At 42.9% G+C, this 17,451-nt stretch overlaps 1 protein-coding gene and 1 long non-coding RNA gene across 8 annotated transcripts in view; one reads left to right on the forward strand and one right to left on the reverse strand.

Annotated features, from left to right (window-relative positions):
- Window positions 1-2,983, reverse strand: part of LOC144694377 (uncharacterized) — a 33,416-nt gene extending 30,433 nt beyond the window's left edge. The window contains exon 1 of the long non-coding RNA XR_013579737.1: window positions 2,915-2,983. This is a non-coding gene — a long non-coding RNA (uncharacterized LOC144694377). The remainder of the gene's footprint in view (window positions 1-2,914) is intronic.
- The window catches only part of ccdc186 (coiled-coil domain-containing protein 186), a 119,574-nt gene that overhangs the window by 72,320 nt on the left and 29,803 nt on the right, over window positions 1-17,451 (forward strand). For 3 of the 7 annotated variants that reach the window (XR_013579733.1, XM_078564675.1, XM_078564679.1), the window contains exons 12-14: window positions 5,454-5,643; window positions 5,783-5,878; window positions 9,127-9,337. Coding sequence is in view for 5 of the 7 variants with exons in the window: in XM_078564675.1 (XP_078420801.1) it covers window positions 5,454-5,643; window positions 5,783-5,878; window positions 9,127-9,337 (497 nt within the window). In the remaining 2 variants the exon portion in view is untranslated. Of the gene's footprint in view, window positions 1-5,453; window positions 5,644-5,782; window positions 5,879-9,126; window positions 9,338-12,598; window positions 12,741-17,451 lie in introns of all 7 variants that reach the window. The other 4 variants (XM_078564678.1, XM_078564677.1, XR_013579732.1 and 1 more) reach the window with 3 other exon arrangements.

Raw genomic sequence — 17,451 nt, forward strand, 5'->3', positions numbered from 1 at the left:
CAGATGTCAAGCTAACTGGCTTAGAGTTTCCTGTTTTCTGCCTCCCTCCCTTCTTGAATAGAGGGGTTATATTTGTTACTTTCCAGTCTGATGGAACCTTTCCAGAATCTAGAAAATTTTGGAAAATTAACACCGATGTATCTACTACTTCATGAGCCACCTCTTTTAAGACCCTTGGATGAAGTCCATCAGGACCCAGAGACTTCTCAGCCCGCAGCTCCATCAGTTTGCTCAGCACTGCTTCCCTAGTGATTGTAATTTCACCAAGTTCCCCTCTCCCTTCCACCTCATGATTTACAGCTATTACCAGAATGTTTTTTGTATCTATAGAGAAGACAGAAGCAAAATGTTCGTTCATTTCATCCATTAGTTCATTATTCTCTACTATTAATTCCCCACTGTCATGCATTCGAGGACCAACACTCACTCACACTCTTTTCAATTTTGAATACCTGTAGAAACTCTTGCTATCTGTTTATATATTCATAGCTAGCTTCCTCTCATACTCTTAATTTCTTTCTCCTGATTAACCTTTTAGCCATCCTCTGTTGTTTTATATTCTGACCTGACACTCATCTTTGCACAGTTATATGCTTTCCTTAACTTCTTTAGTTAACCACAGAGGGTGGGTCCTCCTCTTAGAATTTTTCTTTATAGTAGGAATATACTTATTCTGAGTGTTCTGAAATGTCCCCTTAAATGTCTGCCACTGATTCTCTATTGATCCATCCCCTAGCCTAGTATCCCAGTTCACTTCAACTAGCTCAGCTTCCATGCCCACATAGTGGCCCTTATTTAAGTTTAAAATATTAGTCTTAGATCCAATCTTGCCCCTTTTCAAACAGGATGTAAAGTTCAATCATATTGGGGTCGCTGCTACCTAGGGGTGCCTTCATTCTGAGGTCATTAATTAACCCTGTCACATTGCACAATACCAAGTCTAATATAACCTGCTGTCTGGTTGGTTCCAGAAAGTGCTGCTCTTAAAAGAACTATCGCAAAAGCATCCTATGAACTTCTCATCCACGGTACTACTGCCAATCTGATTTTTCCAGTTTATATGTAGATTAAAATCACCCATGATTATTGCTGTCCTTTATCACAAGCACCCAATATTTCTTCTAGGATACTTTGTCCTACATTGTGGTTACTGTTAGGGGGCCTGTAGACTGCCCCCACTATTTCTCATCTCCACCCAAACTGATTCTACATCCTGATCTCCTGAACCAAGGTCAGCTTTTAACTATTGCACCAATACCATCTTTGATCAACAATGCTACTCCTCCGCCTTTACTTAGCTTTCAATTCTTCTTGAATATCACATACCCCTCTATATTCAGCACCCAATCCTTGTTATCCTGCAGCAATGTTTCCGTAATGGCTATCAGATCATACTTATTTACTTCAATGTGCACAATCAATTCATTTACTTTGTTATGAATGCTATACGGAGCCTTTAGTTTTGTCTTTTTATTATTGTAACATCTGGTCTTCACTATTGATGTACTCTTAGGTTTTATCTCTCTGCCCCTTGCTGCTATTCGGTTCAAGCCCTCTCTACTTCTCTAGTTAAGCAATTCGCAAGAACACACATCCCATCCCAGCACGGTCCAGGTGTAGATGGTCCCAACGGTACAGTCCCACTTTTCCCTGTACTGGTGCCAGTGCCCCATGAACTGGAACCCACTTAACCCACACCAGTCTTTGAGCCGTGCATTCCTCTCTATAATCTTATTTGCCCTATGCCAATTTGCATGTGGCTCAGGTAATAATCCAGAGATTATTACCTTTTGAGGTTCTGCTTCTTAATTTGGTACCTAGCTTCTCACACTGACTATGCAGAACCTCCTTCCTTGTCCCACCTATGTCGTTGGTACCAACATTGACCACGACAACTAGATCTTCCCCCTCCCACTAAGTACCTCTCCAGCCCTGAGCAAGTCCTGAACCCTGTCGCCAGGCAGGCAGGCAACACAGCCTTCTGGACTTTTGCTCTTTGCTGCAGAGAACAGTGTCGATCTCCCTCACTATACTATCCACTACTACTACATTCCTGTTTGCTCCCCCCACTTGAATGGCACCCTGTACCATGGTGCCATGGCTAGCCTGCTCATCCACCTTGCAGACCTCACTCTCCATACAGATTGTGAGCACCTCAAATCTGTTTGACAATTGCAAAGCCTGAGGCTCCTCCACTACTGTCTGCTCAGCCCTATTACCTGCCTCACTCACGGTCACATCCTCCTGTCCCTCACTGCTGACCAAAACAGACAACCCTATTCTAAGAGGTGTGACCATCTTCTGGAACATAGTGTCCAGGTATTTCTCCCCCTCCCTTATGTTGTGCAGTGCCTGCAGTTTGGCTTCCATCTCAATAATCCCGATCTGGAATTCCTCTAGCAGCTTACATTTTCTGCAGACGTGTTTGTCCTAGATTGCCTTGGCGTCCAAAAGTACCCACATTCCACAGCTACAACATAACACCTGTCCTGCCATTGTTACTTATGTTATTTAGTTAACTTAAATTAATTACTCACTTAATGAACTTAGAATAATTCCTATGTATACTACACCTCACGTGAACCTAATTTGCTACTCATTTGGTCTGTATCTCATTCCGGTATAGTTGCCTGTCTCCTCGCATGCCCCTTACTGATCGTGTGGTTTGTAAAGCCTGTCTCTTTTATAAACCCTCTGACGAGTCACTAGCTAGTTTAGCTTCCTGCTACAGTAATTAACAGCACTTGAACCAACTGCTTTCAGGTGATTGACAGATAACTGCCACTCCAGGCAGTTCTCAGTTAAACAAGCTAACCTAACTTAGTTGAAGGTTAGTACTGTGTAAGGTCATGATTCTTAATCTGTAGTTTAAACCTGAAACAGACTTGCCATGTGAACCTAATTCGCTACTCACCCAGTTTCTGTCTCTGGTGTAGTCGCCTGTCTCCTTGTGCGTCCCTTACTGATCTTTATGATATCCTTTAATCACCTGGATTTGGATATGTGGGGCATTATTTCAAAGTTTGTAGATGACAGGAAACTTGGAAATGCAGTAAACAGAGAGGAGAACAGTAACAGACTCCAGGAGAACATAGACTGGTGAAATGGGCAGACGAATAGCAGATGCAATGTAACCCAGAGAAGTCTGAATATATTCATTTTGGAAGGAAGAATTACGAGAGGTAATATAAACTAAATGATACAATTTTAAAGTGGGCGTAAGAATGGAGAGACTGGTGTTTTTTTTTAATCATTCACGGGATGTGGGCTTCGCTGGCTGGGCCAGCATTTATTGCCCATCCCCTATTGCCCGTGAGAAGGTGGTCGTGAACTGCTGAGGTACACTCATAGTGCTGTTAGGAAGGGAGTTCCAGGATTTTGACTCAGCGACAGCGAAGGAATGACGATATATTTCCAAGTCCGATGGTGAGTGGCTCGGAGGGGTACTTGCAGGTGGTGGTGTTCTGCTGCCCTTATCCTTCTAGATGGTAGTGGTCGTGGGTTTGGAAGGTGCTGTCGAAGGAGCCTTGGTGAATTCCTGCAGTGCATCTTGTAGATGGTACACACTGCTGCCACCTTGCGACGGCGGTGGAGGGAGTGAATGTTTGTGGATGTGGTGCCAATCAAGCAGGTTGCTTTTCCTGGATGGTGTCAAGCTTCTTGAGTGTTGTGGGAGCTGCACTCATTCAGGCAAGTCGGGAGTATTCCATCACACTCCTGACTTGCACCTTGTAGGTGGTGGACAGGCTTTGGGGAGTGAGGAGGTGGGTTACTCATCACACTATTCCTAGCCTCTGACCTGCTTTTGTAGCCACCATATTTATATGGCAAGTCCAGTTCAGTTTCTGGTCAATGGTGACACCCAGGATGTTGATAGTGGGGGGATTCAGTGATGGTAATGCCATTGAACATCAAGGGGCAATGGTTGGATTCTCTCTTGTTGGAGATGGTCATTGCCTGACACTTATGTGGCGCGAATGTTACTTGCCACTTGTCAGCCCAAGCCTGGATATTGTCCAGATCTTGCTGCATGTGGACACGGACTGCTTCAGTATCTGAGGAGTTGCGAACGGTGCTGAACATTGTGCAATCATCAGCGAACATCCCCACTTCTGACCTTATGAAGGAAGGAAGATCATTGATGAAGCAGCTGAAGATGATTGGGCCTATGACACTACCCTGAGGAACTCTACTCTCTACATTGGTATGCAAGTCTCTAAAGGTGGCAGTTCAAGTTGAGAAGGCATACAGGATCATTTGCTTTATAAGTAGAGGAGTAAAAAGGCAAGAAAGTAATTCCAATTGTTTATAAAGCTCTGCTTAACCCCTAGCTACAGTCGTATTGCCATTTCTGAGTACCCCACTTGGTGCCAGAGGCTTAAAGAGGAGATTTATTGGAATCATACGATGAAAGATTTCAGTTATGAAGAGCGACTTAGAACAGAGAAGGTTAAAGGGAGATTTGAAAGATGAGTTCAAACTCATGAACGGTTTTGAAAAGTAAATAAGGAGTAACTTTCCCGTGGCAGACAAGTCAATAACCAAAAGGATACGGTTTTAAGGAAATTGGTACAAGAACCAGAGGCAGCATGATAGGGAATAAAACGTACTCAGCGAATTATGATCTGAAGTGCTCGTGTAAGGGTGGTGGAAGCAGATTCAAATAATAAATTTCAAATATGCAGAGCTAAGGAATAAACACTGAGTGGGACTAATTAGATAGTTCTTTTAAAGAGCTGACACAGGCATGATGGGGCAAAAAGCCCTTGTACTGCATCATTCTATGGTGAGAAGCTGAGGCCCCAGTGCAGACACACAGGGAATACCACTTGTCATATCCCACCATCAGACAATGAACCATTTATCCTTACTCTCACTCCTTTCTACTGACCCATATCATAAGGTTACCTCCAGTTCTATGTGCTCTCATTTTTCTAATTATTTGCAGTTTTCCAATCCAAAGGTACAGTTCCATTTCCTTAGGCTAATTTCTCTTTCCTTGTGTATAAAATTCTCCCTGAAAATTGCTGGAAATGAAGCCTACTTACAACTATAATTGGTTTAAAGTTCTACTTTAATTGTAAATAGAATTCTAAGTTAATTGATTATTATTGAGCTAAGATGAATAGCAAAAAGCTAAATGTATCAAGGGCTGTAGCTGTATACTGAAGGTGAAAATTACTCTGGTTAATAACAGTAATACTGGTGCTGAAAAAAAGTCTTTACCAAATGTACTTGCAACTTCCAATGATGTGTTACGTCCATTGTTTAATACAGGTTAGGTTCAAAAGGTAATTCTTTTTTAATGTACCAATGTAAATTGAGATAAATACAGCAGATGTTTTGAAACCTGACTAGTCACTTTGCTATTGATGATTGAAATGTACACTTCTTGCCAAAAGCAGCTCAGTGTCATTTAGTATACTGAGGTATTTGCTTTTGTTTGTATACAGGTGGACAGATTGCAGAAAGAACAGCAACTGCGACAGCAGGATGTGAAAACTCTGCAGAATGAGGTGATCTCTGAACAGAAAGAAGTGAGTAAATTGGCTTTACAAGTGGAGGAGCTTAAAGATGACCTTGTCACACAGAAACGAAAGAAAGCAACTAATATTAAGGACCTCACAAAACAGCTTCAGCAAGGTGGGTGGGAATTGGAAAAGTGCTATGGTTTAGACTTGCAATGCTATAATTATTCACTGAGGTGAACAGATTTTCACTTAGTGTAATTCTAGATAGAAATTTCAGAAATATAGTTTTAGTATCATGTGGTTTCTTCCAGCACGACGGCGATTAGAGCAAATAGAAAATGGCAACTATGACAGCAAAGAGGCAAGCAGCATGGGAAGTCGTTCAAGTTCATCAGGTAAAAGAAAAAGTAAATACCACATTATTTCAATTTAAAAGACCAAATTTTATTGTCTTTTGCAGAAATGGGTAAAGCAATACGGTCTTCCTGCTTTTGCTGGTAATGTTGACTTCAAAAACGGGGGGTGGGGGTGGAAATCAAATGAAATGTTGCGATAATACCAAGCTGTATTTCAACACATTAAAAATCCACAAAACAAAATCAATTAACTTTTTTTAACCTTTTTTCTGTCTGTCTCGTTTCTCCCTCCCTTTATTCCATCTGTCTTTCCCAATCTTTGCTTTCTGTACATGATTTAAATCTTATTTTACTTCCTGGTTTAAACTCCTCTTGTCTCAGTGAGGATTCTTCAGTCTGGATGAAGAGCCTCGCTGTTTCTTGTCTTCCTCCGAGACCCTGCAGATGGCACTGCACTGGATCAGATGCTGGGTTAAAGCAAGTCGTTGCACAGAAACTCTTGAAAACATTGTGGGCCACTCTGTGAGGTGAACAACGCGTGCTGTTGCTTCACTGCTGACAGCAAAACCTAGGCCAATGTTTAGCGTTGATATAGTTAGTGATGTTAGCCTTGGTGAAATTATTGAGCTTACTGGAAAAAATTGATATGTAGAAGTGACAGGATGACATCTACAGTGTTGAAACCTCAATGTACTGTCTGTCGATGTGAAGTGTCACAGTTGTACACCACACACTGAATTCCCAATTGTTGCTGTGAGGTTATGTTCAGCACAGGCTGGGAACTTTTCTACAGGGTGTGTGAAGAAAAAACAAATGGGTTTCTTCCAAGTTGCTTATGCAAACCTTCTGTAGTGACTTACTGTATTCAGAGCAGGTTATCTAATTGTTTAACTGAGAATGGCGAACAAAGAACAAAGAAAAGTACAGCATAGGAACAGGCACTTCGGCCCTCCAAGCCTGCGCCGATCATATTGCCTGTCAACTAAAACATTTTGCACTTCCGGGGTCCGTATCCCTCTATTCCCATCCTATTCATGTATTTGTCAAGCTGCCTCTTAAATACCACTATTGTACCTGCTTCCACCACCTCCTCTGGCAGCGAATTCCAGACACTTACTACCCTCCGTAAAAAATTTGCCCCGCACATCTCTTATGTAGTTTTCTCCTCTCACCTTAAATCTATGTGCCCAGGTAATTGACTCTTCCACCCTGGGAAAAAGCTTCTGACTATCTACTCTGTCCATGCCACTCATAATTTTGTAAACTTCTATCAAGTTGCCCCTCAATCTCCGTCGCTTTAGTGAGAACAATCCGAGTTTCTCCAACCTCTCATAGCTAATAACCTCCAGACCAGGCAGCATCCTGGTAAACCTCCTCTGCACCCTCTCCAATGCCTCCATATCCTTCTGGTAATGTGGCGACCAGAATTACACGCAATATTCCAAGTGTGGCCTAAACAAGGTTCTATACAGCTGCGGCATGACTTCCTAGCTTTTATACTTAATACCCCTGCCAATGAAGGCAAGCATGCCATATGCCTTCCTGACTACCTTATCCACCTGCGTTGCCACTTTCAGTGACCTGTGGACCTGTACACCCAGATCCCTCTGCCCATCAATGCACTTAAGGGTTCTGCCTTGTATAATTCCTGCTTGTATTAGACCTTCCAGAATGCATTACCTCGCATTTGTCCGGATTAAACTCCATCTGCCATTTCTCCGCCCAAGTCTCCAACCGATCTATATCCCGTTGTATCCTTTGACAATCCTCTTCATTATCTGCAACTCCTCCAACCTGTGTCGTCTGCAAACTTACTAATTAGCCCAGTTACATTTTCCTCCAAATCATTTATGTATACTACAAACAGCAAAGGTCCCAGCACTGATCCCTGCGGAACTCCACTAGACACAGCTCTCCATTCAGAAAAGCACCCTTCCACTGCTACCCTCTGTCTTCTATGACCAAGCCATTCTGTATCCATCTTGCCAGCTCACCTCTGATCCCGTGTGACTTTACCTTCTGTACCAGTCTGCCATGAGGGACCTTGTCAAAGGCCTTACTGAAATCCATGTATATAACATCCACTGCCCTTCCATCGTCGATCATCTTTGTCACTTCCTCGAAAAACTCGATCAAATTAGTGAGACACGACCTCCCCTTCACAAAACCATGCTGCCTCTCACTAATACGCCATTTGCTTCCAAATGGTAGTAAATCCTGTCACGAAGAATCTTCTCCAATAATTTCCCTACCACTGACGTAAGGCTCACCGGCCTGTAATTTCCTGGATTATCCCTGCTACCCTTCTTAAACAATGGAACAACATTGGCCGTTCTCCAGTCCTCTGGGACCTCACCCGTAGCCAGTGAGGATACAAAGATTTCTATCAAGGCCCCAGCAATCTCTTCCCTTGCCTCCCTCAGTACTCTGGGGTAGATCCCATCTGGCCTTGGGGACTTATCCACCTTAATATTCTTCAAGACGCCTACAGCTCTTTTTTGATCTCAACATGATCCAGGCTATCTACACACTCTCTTCCCTAGACAAATCTACTGCTAAGTCCTTCTCTTTGGTGAATACTGATGAGAAGTATTCATTTAGTATCTCTCCCATTTCTTCTGGCTCCACACACAGATTCCCACCTCTGTCCCTGAGTGGGCCTACCCTTTCCCTGGCTACCCTCTTGCTTTTTACCTATGTATAAAAGGCCTTGGGATTTTCCTTAATCCTGGTTGCCAGTGACTTTTCATGACCCCTTTTAGCCCTCCTGACTCCTTGCTTAAGTTTCTTCCTTCTTTCTTTATATTCTCCACGGGCTTCATCTGTTCCCAGCCTTCTAGCCCTTACAAATGCGTACGACGCCAAGAAAGTGAAAGCTATGCATTTGAAATGATAACTAACTTGTTTAAAACAGAAGCATCTCAGATTAATGACTAGGTCTGATGTTCATGCTTCTGAGCTTAGTCACTGCTACAAACTAGCTTCTCCAATATGCTTATTTTTCCAAGTGCTCAATATAAAGAAAACTCAAATTATCCTCCATTCGTGGAGAAAAATATTTTTTAGAATGAAACTTTGTATTAAGGAGTGATTTCTCAGGCCCAGCTTGGAAATTGCCCACAGTTGTTGAATTTATTGAATTTCTAGCAATAAAAGATAACTCTTCCTATAAAATATAATATTTCTTTTGAAAAGAACTTCATTTTCTGAGCCAAAGAGAATATAATCATCATATTTAAGTAAATGCACATGCATTATTTTCTATTTACTCCAGAAAACATCTTTGTATTACAATCCAGGTTCTCTCGATGCTCGGTGCAGTAAAGAAGAGCGATCTCCAGAGAATACTGGCTGTACTGTACAGGCTGATAGCTTCCCCGAAGTGGACAAGACCATACTGATAGAACGTATTGTGCGGCTGCAGAAAGCTCATGCACGTAAAAATGAAAAAATTGAATTCATGGAGGATCATATTAAACAGCTTGTGGAGGAAATCCGAAAGAAAACAAGGTGAGCTGATTTATAGGGTCAATGCCACAGTCATTATTCACCCAATATACTTAATAAAAGAGTAACTGTCAATTCCAGTTGTGGATGCTGTTTGGGGTTTCTAGCCCACTTTGTTGTGTTAAAGCAAGCGTCATGTGGTTTCTTGCTGGGTCCTTGGATTTATTGACTGGCATGACTGCAACAAAAATTGCTCAATGGATTCCTTAAACTTGCTTTTCAATGGCTGTTTTGTTTCCTTTGCTTGAAAAAGGGAAGCAGAAGGCAGTTTAGATATTGAAGAATTATTGCGTAAATTGGAGCCACCTTGACGGTGAAGACAAAAATGGCCTGACAACTAAAAACTGAATCACTTCATTTTGGAATTATCAGTTTGTTTCCTCCAAGTTGGATTTGAAAATATAATGTGTGCCAGTGCATGGTGAGGCTTTTTGTAAAAAAAAATTAAATCCTTTGTGACTCATTGTCTCTTCTGATTCTCTGCATTTGTGTGTATGCATGCGTGCACATATATATCTTGCTCTTTATTAACCTCTCTCAACCTTTGCATTGTTCTCCTGTATCTGACTCTTTAAGCCGAATCATGATTGAGGGGGCTGGGGGTTGCACAACTTCTGTCAGGATACTTGGAAGTTCAGGTTTCCTTGGATGCTACGGAGTTTTGACTCCATGGGGTGCCTAGTTTTGTTTGACAGATTCCCGACCTGGCAGGCTTGGTTTCCAGTTAGGCAGGGAATGCTCTGGGGCAGGCCACACTGTAGGTAAGACAGCAATGTACACGTTTCATCTTTGCAAAGCTGTCCATGCCTCCCTTCAGCTCTTTAGCTTCCCAAGACCTGGTAAGTCCACCAGCCAAATTTGCAAAGAAGGTTAAATCAAAGGCTGCCGTACTCATTAAAATATTTAAATGCAAAAGAGTTGTGAGAGCAAGTTGCTTGCTCGCCCCCTGTCCTGACTCTCAAACATACAGGTGGATCTTTTTGAACCTATTGAAAGTTTTTATTTAAAAAAGCTTCAATTTTTAACTGCAGCATAATATTGATGGAAATAAATCTAATAAATAATAAGGCTGTTGGTGCCTGAACAGCAACTATCACAGATTGCCCAACATGCACAGATTAAAACAAAAAAACTGCGGATGCTGGAAATCCAAAACAAAAAATAAAAAATACCTGGAAAAACTCAGCAGGTCTGGCAGCATCGGCGGAGAAGAAGAGTACAGTTGACGTTTCGAGTCCTCATGACCCTTCAACAGAACTAAGTAAGAATAGGAGAGGGGTGAAATATAAACTGGTCCCCACCCTCCCCCCCTCTTAAACCAGCTTATATTTCACCCCTCTCCTATTTTTACTTAGTTCTGTTGAAGGGTCATGAGGACTCGAAACGTCAACTGTACTCTTCTCCGCCGATGCTGCCAGACCTGCTTTTACCTGAGTTTTTCCAGGTATTTTTTATTTTTTATTATGCACAGATTAACACAGACCAATTACGTTATTGCAATTGCAGCACTTAAAAGTTTTGAAGCAATTTTGCACATGACAGGAGTGGGGAACCTTTTAATATCACAGACCATTCACACATAGACAAAATCAGCCTCGGGCCATGCGTATACGAAAATCAACTTAATTTAGTTTTCTCTAGAGGGAATACAGAAACGTTCAACTCACCCACTGTTTCAATGCAATGGCTGAATTTGAATATCATGTTGTTAAATATTATTATAGTAATTTAACTTATGAATTTGCTTCTGATAAAAGCGTAACGATTGAGAATTGCTATTTTGAAGGCGCTACTATCATAGGTCTATATTTTTAGAAATCTTGTGGGCCGTATGAAATTGAGTAATGGGCCGGATCGAGCCCACGGGCTGTAGGTTCCCCACCCCTGGTATATGATATAGTTGTTCATGTTTTAACATTTGTATGACCTTATTGAGAAGAGGATAAAAGTATACAGATCTTTTAAATCCATGATCTGGTTTTCTGTCCACTTTGGGAACAATAACTAATTACATTTATATTTTGCTTTCAATGTAAAGAAATGTTCCAGGGCACTTTATTATTTGGAGTAAAGAAAATGAATTCTTGCCAAGGAAGGAGAGATTAGAAAGTGTGACTGAAAACTTAAGAAAAGCTGGGTTTTGAGAAGGATTTTACAAGTGGAAAGGTGAATAATTTTAGGGAGCAAGTTCCAGGGAAGAGGAGGCAGGTGAGTGAAAGCACATGTTAGGGTTTGAGCAACAGCATTACTGTGTTCGGGTGATGAAATAGTGAAAGTCGGATGCAGGGTTTTAAACTTGACTCAGAATGGAACTTGGTGCCAAAGTTGTAAATAGTCTGGTTAAGCTTGAGCGAGAGTTCCCAAGGACATAGAATGGAGTTGGTGGGACGAGAGAGAATGTTATGGCAGGATCCAAAGACAATGGCTTTGCTCTTCCCAGCGTTGTGACAAAGGAGGTTGTGACTCATTTGTGAGTAGTCAGATAAACAGTCTTAACAGCATTGAGGCATTCAAGGAGCTGAGAACAGTGGTAGTGAGGTTTATAGTGAAAGCAGAGGGATATATTAGATGCTAAGGAGACGGAACCAGAGAGAAAAAGTCATTTCGTAGTGCAGAATTTGAGTATCGCTGAAAGAAAAGAGACATGCTGTTAAAGCTTTTCATCTTGCACTCATCAGGATAGCTCACAAGAATTTTCCCACTATAATGGGGTAACAATAGTTTGTACTGTATGAGAATAGAGTGCTGATTGGTTGGCAAGTGGACTCTGGTGGAGGCGTTGCCGTAGAGAATGCACCATAGAATAGTTAATTGCCCAGCTTTGTTCAGTTTCAAACTGGGCAGATCGACTCTGATCAAGGCATTGCCCTGGGGGATGAACCAGGTACTGACTGTTCCCTAAGCTTCTGTTTAGTTGAAAAAGATGCAATGTATGGAGATGTTCCTTTTGTCTGCAAAGGACAGGACTTTATTTGTGACTATATGTGGCTTCTAGCATGCATGAGTGAGCCACACTGTGAGCCCGACTATTGATCTTAAATTGGTTTTCAGTGTAATTCTTAGCAAAATCAGGATTGGACAGTTAACTGTTCCATGCTGCATTCTCCATGGCAATGCCTCCACCAATCAGAATCCACTTGTAAATGAACCCGCATTCTCATCATATGCAATATAAATTGTTCCCCTTTAACCGTTGGAAAATTCTTGTGAGCTATCCTGATGAGTGCAAAATGAAAAGCTTTGATAGCGTGTCTCTTTTTGCAGGGATAAATGCTGGGGATCCCAGAATGTTACTTTGCAGGAGATGGGAGAGAAATACCGCTGCATTTGGCTCAGTAGGACTGGAACCACGTTAAAGCTGTCTTGTGGAACCAGATGATGGAGAAGATGCAATGCAAGGAGACTGGTATTGTTGTTACAGTCACAGAGAATATTTCTCAAAAACACAATATTTTTAAAAATTTGAGAAATTTTTAGAGAAAAGTTCATGACTGAGCTCAGTGCAAGAATTGGAAACTGAAACTATTTGCTTGTGTGCTAGCTGAGCACACCCAACCTGCTGTCAGGAAAGTATAATAATTTTCATAATGTCATTGAAATTTATTGTAAGGTAGGAATAGTGTGTTTTTATTATTCATTAGATGTGTGCATCGCTGGCTAGGCCAGCATTTATTGCCCATCCCAAATTGCCCTTGTTCAGAGGGCATTTTAAGAGTCAACCACATTGCTGTGGGTTTGGAGTCACATGTAGGTCAAACCAGGTAAGGATGGCAGATTTCCTTCCCTAAAGGGCGTTAGGGTTTTGTGACAATCGGCAATGGTTTCATGGTCATCTTTCAATTCCAGATTTTTAGTGGATTCATATTTCACTATCTGCCATGGTGGGATTCGAACCCAGGTCCCCAGAGAATTACCCTCAGGAATACTAGCCCAGTGATAATACACTATGCCACCACCCTCCTGTGTACAGTTGGTCTGCAGGCTTTGATGTATCAGAAGAGAAGCTAGGTTTGAAATGTTAAAGAGGTAAACATGGCTGGAATTTTAGAATGTGAGCTGTAAAGGGAAAATTTACATTTTTTTTTAGATAAATCAGAGTAATTTGAATTTCATAAGAGGTGGTGAAATGTAACACTTAGCCAGAAGAAGCCAAACCGTGTTCATTTTTCCTAAAGCTTACTGATAAAAATTGGTACCATGAAAGTTTATTTTTAGAGAAGTAGAGTTAATAAGATGTATTGGGACAATGGGACTTGTATTAAAAATGGAGAAACCTGTATAAAGGATATGAGGTTATGTGTAAGAGGAAGGCATTCTAAGATCTAACAAGTGTGAAAAGCCTCCAGCCTCTAAGCCTCAAGTTGCTGTCTACATGAACTGAAGTGAAGAAAACTCACTTTGAATTCGACTGTTCAGGGGATCGTGTTACTTTACCTGGGTCTATTAAAATCTGTGTTTTACTGCTGCCTTAACGGAGGTGTAACTGGGAGTTAGATTAACTAAGGGAGCTAGGAGTTATCATAGTAGTAATTTGTAAACCTATGTATGTACTTAAAATCATTTGTTTTTATTAATAAAGGTTTAATTTAGTTTTGTAAGAAAGCTATAAGACTCAGTCTTATTACAACTGAATTAAAGGCACTCCAAATAAATGCAAATTTTAAATGGTTGTGGCAGTTGTTTCAAGTTTCCCTCTGGGATTTGAACAGCTCAGCATTTACCACCCGCTGTGCCATAACAAAATTGGGGGCCTTTTGTGGGATACATTTGAAATTTCTGGATTGGTTTGGAGCTGGTGAATCTTAAGGTTATGAGTACGAGAAGCACTTTGAATTCAGGAGTTGGTGTGAGATTTTTTTTAAAGCGGTGAGACTGCAGTATGGCTTTGGTAGTTGCTAAGACTTGTCTGGGAGTTGAAGTTATAACTTGGTTGGTTTACAAAAGGCGAATAAAGCTAAGTTAATGGAATTGGCAGTTAAGTTACAATTAGGGTTACCTGCAGGGGTAAGGAAATCAGACATTATTGAAGGCATAGCACAGCATTTGAAATAGGAAGGAATACTTGAAAGACTGAGTTCTCCAAGGGGTGGTTTGGGCTCAAATTCAGTTGCAAATGAAAAAACTTGAGCTAGAGGCAGCCAGAGAAAGAAAAGGAAAGAGAAAGGGTGTTTCGAAGGGAACAGGCAGGAAGGGAAGAAAGAGAGAGACAGCGAATTCCAACTTAAAATGCTGGCAGTTAAAAAAAGAGACACCAGGAGCTGTCTCTTCCAGATCGGAACCCAATGGAAAGACGTTTAAATTTGTTTAAGCTGTTCCGAAGTTTGAGGAAAGAGATGTTGAAGCATTCTTTATTTAATTTGAGAACATAGCTAAACAGCTGAAATGACCACAGGAAAACTGGACATTGTTGTTACAATCCAGGTTGGTGGGTAGAGCACATGAGGTTTATGCTTCATTGTCAGAAGAAATGTCGGTCAACTATGATGTGGTAAAAAAAGATTATTTTGAGTGCATATGAGTTGGTTCCTGAGGCATTCAGGCAGAAATTCAGGGATATGAGAAAACAGCCGGGGCAAACTTAATATTGAGTTTCAGAGAGTAAAACAAAGTAATTTTGACCAGTGGATTTGGGCATTAAAGATAGAGACAACATATGCAGGAGAGGTAATTCTTTTGGAAGAATTTAAAGATTCAATTCCTTCGGTAGTGAGAACTCATGTGGAGGAACAGGGGGTTGAAATGTTAAGACAAGCAGTAGAGATAGCTGATGATTGAGTTAGTTCATAGAGCTAAACTTTTTCTTCGTCACCCTTTTAAATCAGAAAAGGATAGAAAATGGGAAGGTGAAAGGGAGGTGGGTAGTCAGGGAAGAGAAGAAGCAGGTGGAAATTCGCAGGAAGTTTTTTTCTCACATAAAGGAAAGTGCTGAGGGGAGAAGTGACATTCGAAAATTGAAGTGTTTATGTTGTAATAAAGTTGAACACACGAAGTCTATGTGTTGGAAATTGCAGGGAAAATCTGTTGGGATTATTGGGGTGCAGAAAAGTTCTGGAAGTAAAAGTACTGTGGGTTCTGATGTTCAGGCACAGGAGAAACCAGTGGTTTGTGTATAGGTGAAACAAGGAGAATCAGTGATAGGTAAAGAAGTGGGAATCTGTTCACAGTTTACTCGAGAGAATTCTGAGGAGCAGGTTGCAGAAATGTTTAAAGACTTTGGGTGGAATTTTCCAAGCCCGCTGGCGGTGGGCATGATAGGTGGCTTGCTTAGAAAATATGGCGGGACCCACTTCACAACAGCGTGAAGGCAGGCTGCGATCTTCCACTCAGCCCGCCGATGGCGGGCCGCGTTTCCTGCCCTCGGTTGGCGGGGAGCTAATTGTAACACATCAGCATATAATTAAAAGGCCATCCCGCCAGGGTCTTGGAACCCCGCCGTATCGTCCGTCCACTTCGGCAGGAAAGCAGGCCGATGTATTTCACAACAGCACACAAGCAACATGCACTTGGCAGCCTTCACTTTGGGAGAACTGAGGTAAGTGAGCAGCAGCTTCTCCACAGCTCGCCTGTTGTTCACAGGCCTCAGGGCGCTGGGAGGCTGGGGAAACTGATGCCTGGCCCCGCAGGCGACTGCTGAGGGATGGTGGGGTGTCTGGAGGCAAGTGCTGGCCAACCTCTGAGGCGACTGTAGTGGGGTGGGGGGGGGGGGGGGGGGGGGTGTCAAGTGTTGCCCTGTCTGCATCTCACGCACAGGCAATTGAGATGGGGGGGCAGGGTAAGCGATTGAAGTGGCCACGCATTTGGGTCACCTGTATAAACTGACCATGTCTCTGTAACTGAGACAGATCGGGGGCAGCCACGGTGGCATGATTGGACTAAGGCTCCTAACCTGCCCGCCCATGCAAACATCACGGAAGCACCAAAGGGCCACCAAGTGCTCCATACCTTATACCCACCCCGCCACTGTCCCCCTCTGGCACAGACTTCAAGTCCGCCACCACTTTATTGGACTAAACACATTGTACAATGTCCTCACCAACGCTAGCCATGTGGCAATCACTGCTGGAGGCGCTCACAGCTCCTTGCAATCTCAGCATCCTGGTTTGGACCAGTGTCCCTCATGTCACAGGTTGACAGGGCAGCCATGCAGCGCACTCATCTCTGGCCATCCGAGGGGTGCTTCTCTGGGAAGCATTAATGGGTGATCACACAGGGCCAGGAAAGGTTCTAAGTACAGCCATGTTTCTCTCTCTTTCATGCTGCAGGAGGACCACATCAGGATCATGGATCCTGGTGACCTAGCTGTATACTTGATGGCCTACAGAGACCGTAGAAGACAGAGGAGAGAGTGACAGGCTCCTGCACATGCTGCCCAGGAGCAACAGCGAGCCGTGGCTGGTCGGCGCCTAGCAACACCCAGGGTCTATAGGCACCGCCTGCCATTTCTGCAGATGACTGGGAACCAGTGTCGCTGATGACTGCGCATGATTAGGGACCTGGTGGCTCACATCTGCCACTTACTGCAGGATTTGGCTCCAAGGGGACATGGAGGGCATTCAGTGCCAGTGGCTGTGAAAGTGACGCTCAATTTCTATGCCAGTGGCTGCTTTTAGGGCTCCACAGGTGACCTCAGTGGGATTTCACAATCTGCCACTCGCAAATGCACCCATAAGGTCACGGATGCCATCTTCTCCATGGCATACAACTTTTGCATTTCGCCTGGGACTGGGACAGCCAGGATGCAAGAGGCATTGGATTCGCCCTGATCTCAGGATTTCCACAGGTGCAGGGTGCGATTGACTGCACATGTGGTGCTCAGGTCTCCATCACTACGCTCAGTGGACTTCATCAACCTTAAGGGCTTCCACTCACTGAACATGCAGCTGGTATGCGACCACCAGAAACGCATCCTGCAGGTATGCGCACGGTTTCCAGGGAGTGTGCACGATGTCTACATCCTGAGTCGCTTGCAGATCCCTGCAGTCTTCCAGGGTCCACTGAGGCTGCAGGGTTGACTCCTTGGGGACAAGGGCTACCCGCAGAGGCTGTAGCTGATGACACCTGACATCTCCATCGTCTGCTGCACCCTTTACAGCCTAGCGCTGCAATGGGGTGAGGAG

This window comes from Cetorhinus maximus, chromosome 20 (assembly GCF_964194155.1).
Source record: "Cetorhinus maximus chromosome 20, sCetMax3.hap1.1, whole genome shotgun sequence".
In the NCBI taxonomy this organism is placed as follows: Eukaryota; Metazoa; Chordata; class Chondrichthyes; order Lamniformes; family Cetorhinidae; genus Cetorhinus; species Cetorhinus maximus.